The sequence below is a fragment of the Aulonocara sp. 'chitande type north' Nkhata Bay genome, linkage group LG3, assembly GCF_057382095.1.
Source record: "Aulonocara sp. 'chitande type north' Nkhata Bay isolate Kocher_YH1m ecotype deep benthic linkage group LG3, A_spYH_male_GT1.1, whole genome shotgun sequence".
NCBI lineage: Eukaryota > Metazoa > Chordata > Actinopteri > Cichliformes > Cichlidae > Aulonocara > Aulonocara sp. 'chitande type north' Nkhata Bay.
Window position 1 is genome coordinate 24,698,586 of NC_141346.1, and position 14,927 is coordinate 24,713,512.

The window sequence follows — 14,927 nt, forward strand, 5'->3', positions numbered from 1 at the left end:
CTGTTAAAATAAAAAAACATCAAGTCAGTCGATGTGTAAGAAATAATTTCTTATTCAAACTGTGACTGTGAGTGACAGCTCACCTGTCTTAGGTGTAGAGAAACAGATATACTGACTTACAGTGATCCTCTCTGAATAATGCAGTAGTAACTGTAGCTGCAGCTGCTGCGCCACAGTGTGAACTTATGTAAATGTTTCACTTTGGAGAGGCACCTCTGGGTCCTGTGAAGCTGCGGGGATTTAATGAACGTAAAACTCCAGCTTCCGTTAGTCTGCTTCACTGCTAAACCTCTTCATGATGTCACACTGACACATCTGTGCACATCTGCCAAATCAAACACATGAGCTGTATGCTGGGCTCTGGCTGAACTTTATGTTGAGACTAAACAAGCTTGTTTTCCCATTGAAGTCCAGCTTTTAGTTTTGGTCTCATCAAGCATGTGATTGAATAGAGAAAGTTTTCCATGAGCCATAAACTGAGAGCTGGACATCCTGGTTTATAAGCACATCACATCACTGGTGGACAAAAGGGCAAAAGAATAAGATCATAAATATGAAATGAGTTTTTAGTGCCAGCATGAAGAGGCTGGTGTGATCCATTTTCTCATTAGAGGATCTTTGCCCCTCCTCTTCCTCCTCTCCTCCTCTCTCTCTCTCTCTGACTGAAAATAGATCCAGCTGGGTTTGGTTTGGCGATCAGCGGCTCGTGTTTCCACCACATTTTCCTCCACAATAAGCGGACAGTACCGACTTTAAAGCGAACCGGAGGATTTACCGCCGTCTCTTCGGGCTCCACCTCGCTCCCGTCCCAGGCTCCGTGCTGTCCGTGCAGCTTTCACATAAATATTTCACACACCGTTTCTCTGTGGTTGCTGCCTCCGCCGCTGAAGTGATGTCTGTCGCGGGGTTGAAGAAGCAGTTCCATAAAGCCACCCAGGTAAGAAGAAGCGAGAGACCCGCTTCCTGTTTCCCTTTCCCTTCCTGTTTCCCTTCATTTCTCTGCGGAAAAAAACAAACAAACCTGTGGACGCACATAAATCCACTCATATCAACAAAAACACTTTTAGTCTTTAATGAAATCACGTTTATTCCGTTAAAAGCAGCGAGTTAGTATTAAAAATCTACATTTTACCTCATTCAGATGTTTTTAAATTTGTTTTTGTGTAAAGAACTGTCTGATTATTTTCCTCAGACAAAAACGAGATTTATGTGTAAACTATTCAGATTTCTCGCGATGTTTTGTGTGAATTAAAAGCGGGGTATGCCCCCCTCAAACACACACACACACACACACACTGAGAGGTTTGCATGTAATGTTATGTAACACTGTGTGAGCTGAAAGTGTGTGTGTGCAGCTGATTGGCTGTTGATCCACGCAACAGGGAATTCCCTCCTTCCTCCTTCACATCCCTCCATCTTCTTCTTCTTCCGCCATCTCTCCATCCTCTTCATCTTCCTTCATCCTTTTTAAAAAATCTACATACCTCTAAAATACAAACTTCCTTCATCATCCTCTTCCTTCTCCTTCATCCTTCCATTCTTCCTCCACACTTTCTTCGCCTCTTCATGTTATTGTTATTCATCCCTCCTCTATAACGCTGCTTCATCTTTCTCCTTCTTGTCCTCCTTCTATCATCTTTTCCATCTTTCACCCATCCCTCCTTTTCTCTCTGTGCCTCTTGCATCACCTCCTTCTCCTGATCTCTCCTCTGTTTCCTTCCATCCTCTGCTTCTTTCTTATCCATCCCTCCATCCACATTCTGTTTTCCTTCCTATCCCTCCATCTTTTTCTTCTTGCTCCAATCCCTCTATCACTCCATCTTTCCCATCCTGTCTCCTTCTCCACACGCTTCTTTTTCTTTTTATCCATCCATTACCAACCCAACATCTTTTAGCTTTAGACACCTGAACATCCCCTCTGCTTCTTTTTCTTCTTTCTCTTTTTACTTTTAAATCTGTTTTTCAGTCCTCCCTTCATCTTTTCCTCCACTCTTCCTCATCCTCCTGTTCTTTGAGACGTTCCTCCACCTCTTCTCACTTCTCCCCCTCCTTGTGCTATTTTTCTGTCTTTTAACATCCCCTCATCCACCCTCTGATCATCATTTTAATCCATGTTTCCTTTATTCTTTCTTCCTCCTACACTCATCCTCTGCTCCTAGATTTCTTCACCATCGATCCTTCTGTTTAATCTTTTTTTCTTTTTTTCTGATCATCATGCCTCCATTTTTCATTTTCCACTTCACATCCACCTCCTACCGCCCTCCATCATCTGTCCATCATTACAGCGTAATCATAACTCGGGCTCAGATTTCAGTTTCATTAATGATTAGGATTTATTTTTAACACTTGCTGACATGTTTTTGTTTGGAGGCTTTTGGGGGAACCGCTTTAACCTTTCAGCCTGTTTTCTGGTGGTTGAATCTGAATGTGAGACGAATACAAAGAGTGAAGCACAAACAGACAGACAGACAGAACCTGTATGACCCGGCGTCTGTCCGTCCGGCCTCCTCCCCACAGGGTTCCTCGCTCATCATGTCGGCTGTGGAGTGATGTCGGTCGTGCTGGCAGCTCTGTGAGGCTGCAGATGGAAAAGTGGCAGGACTTTGAGCTGAATGGTCATGTGTGTGAAAAATAGTAAGGGACAGGAGGAGGGGGGGACTCGGGTTCCTTATATTGAAGTTTGTTAGGGCTGCAATTATTCATCAAGTAATTTGATTAAATAAATTCTTGACCCAAATTCTTTGCTTCAGTGCTTAGTTTAACGCATGGCTCTGTTGCACCCTGATGTAATAAACTATGTAAACTAGAGTGTTTCACCTACATTTGAGACTAAAAACAGACCTGCAATAGATATGTATTTAGGAGTAGCGTATGATTAAAAAGTTGAACAACATCAAGGCCACAGTGCCCCAAATTTCAGGCCGAGTGAAGGAAAACATCCAAAACATCAGCGGTGTTCCTGCACTCACCTTTTACATTTTCAGTCCTTCGTTAAATCACCTGATCAACAAACTCCAACATGAAGAAAAGCAAACTTTTTACTCCTCCATCCACCACCGTTTGTTTTATGCTGAGAAAAATCAGCAGTAAGCCTCCAGAAGTTGTATTAAAATATACAAAACTGTTAACTTAGTCACACTGGTTTAATTAGACAGCTTCCTGAAGGCTGACAGCAGCTGTCCTGTTTTACATGGAAGCGAACAGAGCTGAGTCTAAGAAGGGCATAGGGTGTATTGCAAAGCTTTCGTAACATTTTTCAGATTGAAAGTGAAACAATATCAAATTGGACACTGTCTGTTGGACACTGAATTATTATTAATTATTAACATCTACACCATTTTTTCAGCAGCACAAAAAAGTTGCCTCCCATTAAAAGGGAGTTTTACCTTCCCACTTTCGCCAAAGTGCTTGCTAATATGATTGTTGTTGTTTTTTCTGTATGTATTATTGTAGGGTCTACCTTACAATATAAGTCGCCTTAAGGTGACTGTTGTTGTGATTTGCCGCTAAATAAAACTGAAATAAAATTCAATTAATGTCAGAAAACCTTAAAAATAGACAGTAAAGGTAAATATTTATGCCTTAGTTCAGATTGTTTATTTATCTTATTATATTTGATTTGACCTTTGACTGTACTTGAGATTTTTTTTATATATTTTTCCATTTAAGAAAATGTTTTCTTTAAAAAAAAAAAATTTAATATGGTGCGTTTATACAGTCAAAGGGTTTAGTTATTTTGTTTTTTGAGATGTTGGTTGCAGTTAAACGTTTAAAAATTGCAATTTCTAAAATGGAAACCAATAAGCAGTTCATTTTGAAAGACTAGTTTTTTCTCTCTTGAATATTTACTATTGCTCATTAATAAGACAAAAAATAGTTTTCATCTGATTACTTGATTAATTGGTGGAATAATCAATAGATTACTCGATTGCTAAAATAAACGATAGCTGCAGCCCTAGAGCCCAAGCAACAAGCCTCCACTTGAGGCTGTGTCTATGTTTAGAGCCTGGTTACAAAAACCGTGTTAGCCCCTGTGGATGGTTTCACTTTCATAATAACTGTGCTTCCATAGCTCCTACATTTGGAAACTGTAGAACAGGGCGGGGCTCTTAATGGACAGCTAGCTCACCTGAACTAATTAAATCGTGGAAGTGGACCTCTCCACTACATCTGTGGTGCCATTTTAATGGAATTACATAACAAATTTCCTCCACTGTGTGGTTCACACCATCAGTTCTAGTATTTTATTAATCTGTAGTTATTATTAGTGTTCATTTATTGGTGGGGCTTGCTCATAAGCTCACCAAGCTTGCTGATAACTACACCACGCTTTAAGGTTGGGGCCCAATCTTCTTCCCTTCACCTCCAACTAGTCACCGCTGTTCCTCCCTGCACCTGGTTCAGCTGGAGGGTTCTTCCTGTTAAAAGGGAGTTTTTCTTCCCTACTGTCACCACATCATTTGGTCAAAGGGGCCGATGTGATTGTTTGGGTTTTTCTGTTTTCTCGGTATTATTGTAGAATCCTTGCAATAAAGTGTTTGACCCTGTGAAAGTAAAGCAAATTATAAGGTTGTGTTGCGGGATAAAGATCTTGGGCAGCAAAGATGGTCAGATTGATTTGCCATTAGCTCTCAAGTAACTGTGGGGGTTTGTTTCAGCTTGTTATTATGAATGCATTCATTTCCTGTTCTCAGAATTGTTAGATTAATTATTTTAGTTCAAGATTCCAGATTCAATGTGCCTTGATACCATTCATGTCAACACCTGTCCATTTAAACAATCCCTGCAGACCTGGGCTCGTACTGTTTCCTCTTTGACATTAATGAATCTGTGTAGAGTGTCTTCATTGATCCAGAGTTAGAGAAAACAGAAGGAAGTGTGGTTTGTTTTTTAATCTGGTTTGACTTTAAATTACAGTTTAATTAACAAGTACACTTAACCCTTCTCCACAGCCCTCCTCAGGGACAGTGGTTGGTTATTAATTATTGGCGATCTCGCAGCAGGATGACGGCAGGAGCAGGTCAACAAACCCGAGTATCCAGTTGTACCTTCAGTTGTACGGGTCGATTGAGGCTCAGGAGGTGAAGCTGGAAGGTCGGAGTTATAATAACCCAGCTCCTCTAGTCAAAGTGTCATCGGGAAACAAGCTGAACAACAAATTGCTTAGCGTGTGCTTGTCACTGGAGCGCTTCCCCTTTTCATTGAATGCTTGTGGTTTGTACCTTTCAGAGGCCAGTCTTTAACCTCCACTGACAGTGTTGCACACTACAAAAATGGACTTTGTGAAAAATGTTGCAGAATTTCTATGCATAGTACCAATTAGTATCTTTTTTATATGTGATTGGGGAAAGACCACAGTTGCACAGTGCATTTCTAGTCTTACTCAAAGTGGTCAAACAACTTCTAACTTGTCTATAAATTAAAAGGACTTCCTCTCTTACTGCTGCTTTTACCGCTCTTACTAATGCAGCTGATGCCCCTGCTGCTCCTATACTTATTAAAACAGCTCTTATTCCGATTATTTTGCAAGAAATATTAACAGCTAAGTGTCTGCAGAGAGTCACTGTAAGACACTTTTACTGCTGTAGCTGGTAGTGGTGCTATAAACACTTGGATAGTCACGCGCTGTTAAGGTTCATAAATTGGAGACATCACAGACGATTACCAGAGAGGAAAGAAGAGGAAATAAAATTGTGACACACAAATTACTCTTATCTTTGCTCTTCTTTGGTAAATTAATGTGTGTCTGTGCTTGTCTGGGCCTCCCACTGTTCTTAAAGAGAGTCGAAATCAATGAAAATGTTATTAATATGACATTTTCATGCAGTAATCTGACCCCGAGGGCTTCACTAATGTCATTAAAAAGTGTAAAAAATAAAATAGGAGGAAGAGAGAGAGGAACAAAAACAGCCGATCGATGTTGTCCATGTTTGCTTTCCGTCTCGTCTGTCATCGGGACAAATTCCTACACATTCGTTGCGTTTGCGGGTGCTGATAAAGAGAGAAGATGATGTTTATTGATCCCTGAGGGGGAAACTGGGTCACTGCAGCAGAGCAGAGCAAAAAGCAAAAATAAAAAGTACAGCAACAGAGACGGAGGGCGTCCTGCATGTTCAGACAGCTCCAGAGGACAGCGTTAACTCTGAAACTGGTGCACCAAAGGCAGTCTCTGTTTCTTTGTAGCACAGTCTATCCAAAAGAGACGACCAGCTGGCTTGGCTGGTTCTGGATTGGTACTCGTGTCATACTCATTTATCGAAGGCTGTTTTTCACCTTTCAGATATCTAAGCAGGCTGTAAAGATGTGTGCAAAGTAAAAAGTGATCTTCTTATACATGATTCTCTGATCATCCACCATATATCCCTCATCATATATGAGGGTATAAATACACTGTATGGACAAAACCTTTCTACCCATTACACTTACAGTAGCTCTTATGGCATCCCATCAAGCTTTCCACAATATTTTGGAGTGTGCCCACTTATCCAGAAGAGCATTTGTAAGGTCAGACACTGATGTTGGATACGAGCGCCTGGATCTCAATCTCCCAAAGCATTCATTGTTCGTTCTAGTTCATCCAAAACTGAAAGGGCTGGTTCTGGCATAGTTCTTTTCTACTCTACTTGAGCATTCAACATACTTTATTCTTCAATTCACATACACATTCATACAAGCACTTTTTTCTATGTCAAACTGCTTACTATCTAACATTCACAGTCCAATGAACACAGCAGAAGTGAGTCTGGGTTCAGTATCTTGCCCAAGGATGCTCTGGCCAGCAGAATGGTGCAGCCAGCAAACCATCAACCTTCCAATTACTAAATGAGCTGCTCTACCTCCTGAGCCACAGCCCCCCCGAGGTGTTCAATGGGGTTAAGGTCAGGACTCTGTGAGGGCCATTTAAGTTCTTCCACGTCAAACTCATCCAACCATGCTTTTATGGACCTTGCTGTGTCACTTGGTCACAGTCACTCTGAAACAGAAAAGGGGTTTTCCCCCAAACTGTTCCCACAAAGTTGGAAGCTTAGAATTGGCCATCTTATCTTGGTACGCTAAAGAATTAAGATTTCCTTTGACTGGAACTAAACCTTAAGGCACGTTCTCCTGGCATTCGCCAAACACATTCATCAGACTCGTCAGATGATTGCTCTATAAAGAAACATGACTCCTCATTTCCACTGCTGCAGAGAACAGCAGTGGCATGCTTTCCACAACTCCATCCAGGGCTTGGCATTGTATGTGGCGATGTCAGGCTTCCAGCCATAGAAACCAGCACAGTGAAGCTCCCAGAGCACAGCTTCTGTGCTGATTTTAATGCCAAAGAAAGTTTGGAAGTCCAGAGTCACTGACTCAGCAGAGTGTTGTTGACTTTTATACATAATGCTCCTCAGCACTCAGCAACTGTGCTCTATAACTTTACATGACCTGCCACTTTGTGAATGAGCTGCTGTGGCTCCTAAACACTTCTGTTTTGCAGTTCAGTTGTCCCTCGTTTATCACTGGAGTTACGTTCTATAACCCGCGATGGGTAAAATCCGCGAAGTAGCCAACTTTATTTTTTACAATTATTATAGATGTTTCAAGGCTGTAAAACCCCTCACTACACACTTTATACACTTTTCTCCGACAGGCACGAACATTTTCACACTTTTCACTCTTGTTTAAACACTCTCAAAGTTCAAACCTTCGTAGAAAAATAAGTCCAGAGATAGAATGAACCCAAAGGCACCGGCGGTTGTCTTTGATGGTGCAAAATGTTTCATCGACATTGTTGTGTCTTTTTGAGAAAACTTACAAACATACAGTACAGCACTTCAAAGTCACACTGATAGTGATCAAAGATTTTGTAATTTAGCTTGTCAAATTTGTAAATTTGACAAGCTAAATGCATTCTGTCCTGTACAGGAGACAAGGCACGAGATGGATTAACAGTGGTCTACAACCAATTAGGATGCAGAACACAGTGGGCTATAAACACACACACACACACACACACACACACACACACACACACACACACACACACACACACACACACACACACACACACAAAAACTTCCAAAAATGCGAAACAGCAAGGCTGCGAAATGTGAATTGTATTATAGCGAAGGACCACTGTAACACCATTTAGAGTTGAGCGTGGTATATCTAAGGGAAGAAATTTCACAGACTGACTGGTTGCAACTGTGGCATCCTGTTACAGTACCAGAGTTGAATTCGGTGAGCGCTTAAGAACAACCTGTTCTTTCATAAATGTTGAAAGGCATCTGGCATTTGTGGCAGTGGGACTGGAAAATACCTAAATTCAAGATTAAGAGACTGTGTAAGCTAGTACTTTAATATTAGTGTAGTGTACAGATGTTACAACTCAGAGATAGTAACTGCTAAATAAGAACAATGCTGATGAAACTCTGGATGGAGAACAATTCTATGAACCTAAAACATTTTAAAGGAGGCAAACAATTAAAAATGGAAGCAGAGGATTAAAGGGAAACTTAAAAGATAAATCTGGTGTTGCTACATAGAAAAAGAGCAGAAGCATCAGTATGTGTTGAGTTTAGCCCCCAGTAATTTCAGATTGGACTCTCTGTTCTATTCAACATGGAAATCTTTTAAAATGACTTGTAAATATACAGTTTTATTTCTGGAATAAAGCTGAGTATTATCCTTGTTCGGGACTATTTCAGTGGCAGATTATTGACATTTGGTGCCGTAGTGACTATTTTCAGAAGCAGGCTGAGTCAAAATAAACTAAAATCATGAATGAACTTGTCATGTTGTGTTGCTGTGTATGGTGGATCACAAGCTAAGTGTATGAATGAGGTATTGTCTCAGTTATAAATCCAGGTTCTACAGGTGTTTCTTTAAAAACACCTTTGACTTGTCACATATGAATTTCCCATTTGATTGGAGGTGGTGACGGATCTTTGAGGTGAGATGTCGACGGCTAGCAGGCAGGTAGCGAGGCCTGAAATAGATCTGTGAATCACCAGTAGGCGTTATTGGAAAGTGAGGGGGCAGCAGGCAGCACGAGACGTCAGAGACCCGTAACTCTGGAAACCAGAAAAGAGGGACTGTCTGTCTGCCTGTATCTATGAGTTTCTCTCTGTGTGTAAACTGAAATATAAACCCGATTTGTCATCTCTCTGGTGCTGATTAACCATCGACACTCTGACTGCTGTGATGTCATTCACGGCCATGGTTTATTCATGGCTGTACCAGGCAGAGTGCAAACACACAAGCACAAAGCAGAGAGAACCGAGTCTGAGCGACAGGGTAGATGCTGAGCTGCAGAGGTGAGAGATAATAACCCATGATTACATGCAGCAGCGCGGCAATACAGTGTGCTGCTTTACTAAGTAATAGCAGGTTGGAAAAATCTAATTCAATAGGAGAAATAACACATTGAGGAAAGTCTGAACTCAGAAAATTAAAAGACATAGCACATTATTATGAAATTAGGACTTATGTGTTTGTTTATTTTCAGCTTCTGTCTCATTTCAGGAATGTCAAGTTAATGTTGTGTAAGAAAAATAAAGGACAAAATTCATCCACTGGCCACTAGAGGCACACCCAGAAATATTAGTTATTCGCCATAGACACAGATATCTAAAAAAAAAAAAATACTAATAAAATGCCAGAATTTAACTCACTGAAACTGATTAGCATAATTAACTGCAGGGGTTGATATAGTGGTGAAAATCCTTCGAAAAAAAACCACGTCCTCCATTCATTTGTTATTAACCATGATCTAGTTCACAGCCATGGTTTATGTCAGACAGAGAGCAAAACTAGCTTAAGAGAGTAAAACTGTATGAGGTTGTAAACACATTTATTTCTGCTCTAACAGGAGTCAACTGGTATTGACTCACTTTTGGAGCCATTGTCAAGAAGCTGTTAGAAGAAACTGCAGGTTTTGGTACTCCAGCGTTGGTGTTGTGGATCTTGTTGCCTCACAACAAGTAGGTCAAGGGTTCAAATCCAGGATGGAGTTTTTAGGTTCTCCCTGTGCCTGCATGGATTCTTGTCTGATACTCCAGCTTCCAACCACAGTCCATGCACGTGAGGCTAGCTTGTGATTTTAAATCTGTGTATAGCAGATTACAATGGATGGGATAGGCTCCAGGCAAAAATTAGATTAAAAGGTTAACATATAAATTTTAGCTATAATTGAGGTGAGATTGTAGAGCAAAATGAATTAGGCAGAGCTCAACAGATGAGTCATATGTTGCGACAGCTTTAACAACAATCTGTTCACCTCATTTGACCAGGCTCGTCTTATCTGTGACAGAAACCTTGCAAGCAGAAAATTTTTCAAATGGAGAGCATAAAAAAAAACCTTCGTGTTTTCCACTTCTTGCTCATGGGGTGTGTGAGCCAATCACACGCGAGAATTGGGAACATTAAAACTTGATTTGAACTTTTTGCCTGCTGAGACGTGAATCTGGGACACATCCCAGCATGTGTGTGTGTGTGTGTGCTTTAACAGATGGGAAAAGAACAATCAGAGCTGAGCTAAGCAAGCAGTGGCAGTGTGAAGCCAACTGCCAAGTCGCAGTGCCACCAACCAAGATGGCCGCCAAGCAGGGAATGGGACACCTCGGTCTAAACGGTTGAATAAAACATGAGAGAGGGAGAGAAGACAGAGATCGATATCCAACTGTACAAACGTCAAAGAAAGAGGAAGAACAATAAACAAAAGATCAAAGAGGAAGTAGATCATAAACAGGCCTTTCATTTAATAATTTCATACGTTTTAAATCTTCATCCCTGGTTTTTAACTTATCCTTCACTGAATTTGCCTTCATTCATTTAGTATTCCCAATTGTTTGAAATGTGGCATTTTAAAGTAATATTTTGTTGTTTTATTTAACAGGTGTCTCCAGTTATTTCTACTTTTCAGATTTTGATGGTTATAGCCATTATAAGCCACTCAGTGATGCACAAATTCCCATTTTAGTTGTAATTTTGCATGTTTTAGATACAAGCATACTTAATTGTTATTCAAATTTACCCATTACAGTACACATAAGATTGAGATTTCATTGCATTAGCTCCAATTGTAGAAAAATTTTGCACTTATCTTCATTTGTTTATCTTTGCTAGTTACAATGATTCGCAAAACAAGTGGCCTCCTGATAGCCAAACTACAATCTTATCAAAGGGAGAGCCCAGCCACTCTTCAGAGGAAACTCATTTCTGCCTCTTGCATCTGCACTCTCACCCTTTCAGTGATTAGCCAGAGCTCGTGACCATAAGTGATGGAACATAGATCAACCTGTGAATCGACAGCTTTATTTCCCTTTAATCTTGCCGAGATGTCATTTCTGGAAGACTTTTTAATGGGAAGGGACACGGGGATTGATAGTTGATGATTAATGAAAATTACAACAGGTAAACCTTCGATATGAAACATGACCACAGAATGTTATAGGCTTTGTTGACTTTAATTTGGCAGGAATTTATATAAATGAAAATACGAAGGTAATCAAAGGTAATGAAAGGCTCCCTCACTCTTTTGTGGCAGTAGACTCTTTTGCAATGAATCCACCTGCTTCTTCAAAGGTAATCTTTTCATCTCCCCTTTTTGTTTTCTGCCATGTTTCTTTGGTTTAGCCACTGTTTCTTTCCTTGAGCTCTTCAGTTGAAACATGTTCCGCATAGGCTTGATAATAAACTACTATCATATTACATCCTTATTAGCAGCAGTATTGCTACATACAGGTAATTCAGAATGCAGTCGTCCTTACGCATACATGGAAATTTGACCTTCAGTTCAGTACTACCTTTAAATCCATTTAGTATTTCATAATAGATTCTCTGCCTCATCTTCACTGATCTCACCTGGACCCACAACACCAATGTCCTGGTAAAGAAGGTCCAGCAGCAGCGCTTCCTTCATGTCCTGAGGAAGAATAACCTGGACTGGAAGCTGCTGCTGGCCTTCTACCACTCCACAGTGGAGAGCATGCTCTCCTACTGCCTTGTGTTTGGTACGCAGGGGCCACAGCTGAGAAAAGGAAGGCTGTGCAGAGGGTAATAAACACTGTCCAAAGAATCACTGGCTGCCCTATACCAACCCTGGAGGCCATCACCAGATCCTCCTGTCTCAGGAAAACCAGCACCATCACAGGTGACCCCTGCCCTCTGCCCACTGCATATTTGACTCACTGCCCTCCGGACAGTGCCTCAGGTCAGTCAGGTCCCACACCTCCAGACTCACAAACAGCTTCTTCCTCTGGGCCATTTGGACTGTAAACAAACACTATCCCCCCACACCCCACTCCTGCCCACCCACAGTCACTCAGACCACTACCACACAGACTCTATACTTGGACCAAGTCCTTTGCACTACATTTAGGCACTTTGTAACTTGTCCTTTTAATGTGTGTCTTCCTCTTATTTTGTATATATTCCTCTTTTTTGTTATTCATTCCTGTTGTCTAACTATTTATGTGAAGTTATTCTTTTATATGCTATTGTATTCTAAAGCTCTGTGGTTTGGTCCCTCAGTACATTTCTGACTTCTTCAGTTTCTATAACCTGATTAGATTTTGCAGGTCATCAGGTGCAGGTCTGTGAACTGTTTTATTAGAGTTGGATCTAAGTGTGTTCAAAGTGCTTTCAATTACTGTGGTCCTGTTCTTGGGAACAAGCTGCCCACTGACAGACTCAGAACATTTTTTATTCTCACAGTTGCACACTTAATAACAGTGTGTGTGCACATGTGCTTTTCATTGATTTGTGGATTTTTTTTTTTTTTTTTACTGTTATAAGCTATGTGGGGGTAGAGCAGGTCCCCTACTTATCGGAAGGTTAGTGGTTTGATTCCTGGCTCCTCCAGTCTGCATGTCAAGTATCCTTGGAAATACTAACGCCAAGTTGCTCTCCGAGTATGAATGTGTGTATGAGTATGAATGTGTGTATGTAGTTAGGAAGCACTAACTAGAAAGAAAGTGCTTGTGTGATAAGGTGAATGTGGCATGTTGTATAGACCTCTTTGAGTACTCCAAGAGAGTAGAAAAGCACTATACAAGAATCAGTCAATTTACATGTTGTAGACCCACATCAGTTGTTTTTATCTTTCATGTTCAGCACACTGAGTTTACATGAAATTAAATGGGCTACATAAATAAAATTCTGTTTTCTGATCATTTTAAGTGGCTAACATTAACATGTGATCATGGGTCAGGTTAATGTCGATGATAGCTGTGTAAAATGAAAATGTTGAATGTGTTCAGCTGCTAGTGAGGTGAGGGGCTGTGCACCTGCCAGTTGTGCATCAGCTGAATGAGGTGGATACGGCACTCCTAGTATCAATACTGCTGAGTATCCAACTAAGTGTTACAGTTTAGAGTCATTATGTCTATATGCTGCCCTCAGTGTTGTTTTCCAAATTTTCATATCAAAAGATATCAGGTGTAGTAAATGTTATCAGTCCTGCCCATCTGTAACAGTAATAGACAGTGTTAAATGAACAAGATAACACAGTTTAATGTGCCTACAAAGTGTCAAGTTTGTCTGTCTGGTTGTACCAGAGAAAGTATCTCAGCAGTTGGAAACAGTGGCTGCCTTCCTTAGCAACCGTATTTGATCAGCACCAGAAGCAAAGCATTTCCTCAAAGAGCCTAAAAATAGTCATCTTTCATAGTTTGCTCTACCTAAGGAAGTATTGAAATATTTCTTGTGTGTGTGCCTGCGTGTACCTTGCAGTTATGTTACTATATTATTATTGTTAGTAGTAGTAATACTAAAGATTGAGTAAGTTCTGCGTTTTCCTTGTTCTACATAAATCTAAATGCAATATTTGAGAGATTTGAACTGTTAATGTGGCAAAGTAAGTCTTTTGTGAGATTGTTATGAATGAAACACTCAATGAGCTAATTCAGAAATAATGGTCCTGAGATTATGTTTGCAGGCTATTACACTTATATTCACTATATTCTGAACCCACAGCCCTGCTCTGCATCAAGAGTAAAGGAAATGAATGGGTGCTTCAAGTTTCTTTGAGGATTTTCGGTTTCCTTAAAGGCTGAGGTTCAGAATGATCTCTGATCGTCCCGGTTATGTTGATAAAAGTTCACAATGAGGTATTTATTTTCTGTGGAAACATAGTGAATTCATCTTGTATTTCACTGCGTGGTAGTTCTCTTTCCACATTTTTCTTTCAGCTTGCAGTCTCTGTTTGTGTTGACCCTAGACTTGTATTTGACGATGAATGATAGAAGAAGAGAAAGACACAGGAAGCACCCTGAAGATAATTAGAGAGAAAGCGGTGAAGAGGATTGATGGAGCAGATTGAAGAAGCTGCTATTAAGTGGGAGCAGATGGGAGCACAGTTTGTCTCTCTTAAATTCAAATTATGGTGACAGGACACTCAAAAAAATGAGGAAATAGAAAATAATGTGTCAATAATCAGATTTAATAAGACATAAAGATGTGAATTTGAACAAAGATTGAGGATAAAAAGGATGTTAATCAGTCTGTCTCTGCTTCTCTGTTGCTTCCTGATCAAACATGCTTCTCTCTCCCTTCGAGGGACGTGTTGTCCTGGCAACCACACACGTGTGAAGTGAAGGCAGGCTTGATGCAAACACACATACACACACAGGCCAGGCTGAGCTCTGGTTGGCTCGCTCAATAATTGATTGTCCCTGAGGGCTTCACACGTGAGCAGAGGACCCGCGTGTCTCCGTGTCCTTTCCTTTTGTTTTCAAGTCACTTCATCAATTTGACCTTTGACCTCCTCACTGCATGCTGATGATGTGGCTGCAGCCATCAGCCACTGTAAGGGAATTCAGCCTAAAATCAATGAAAGCTGGAAGAAGACAGAAGCTCTGCTGCCCGAGGCAAAGCTCCAGCTGGGGCAGAATGAATCCCATTGGCTGAGATGAACCTCAGGCTGTGTGGGTGTAATCAATATGCTG

The 14,927-nt window shown here is 40.7% G+C and overlaps 1 protein-coding gene across 1 annotated transcript in view; it reads left to right on the plus strand.

The window, feature by feature from the left end:
• The first annotated feature begins 670 nt into the window (after positions 1–670).
• Positions 671–14,927, plus strand: part of LOC147334742 (endophilin-A1-like) — a 60,283-nt gene continuing 46,026 nt past the window's right edge. The window contains exon 1 of the mRNA XM_086274629.1: positions 671–937. Coding sequence (XP_086130755.1) covers positions 893–937 — 45 coding nt within the window. The 5' untranslated portion in view covers positions 671–892. The remainder of the gene's footprint in view (positions 938–14,927) is intronic.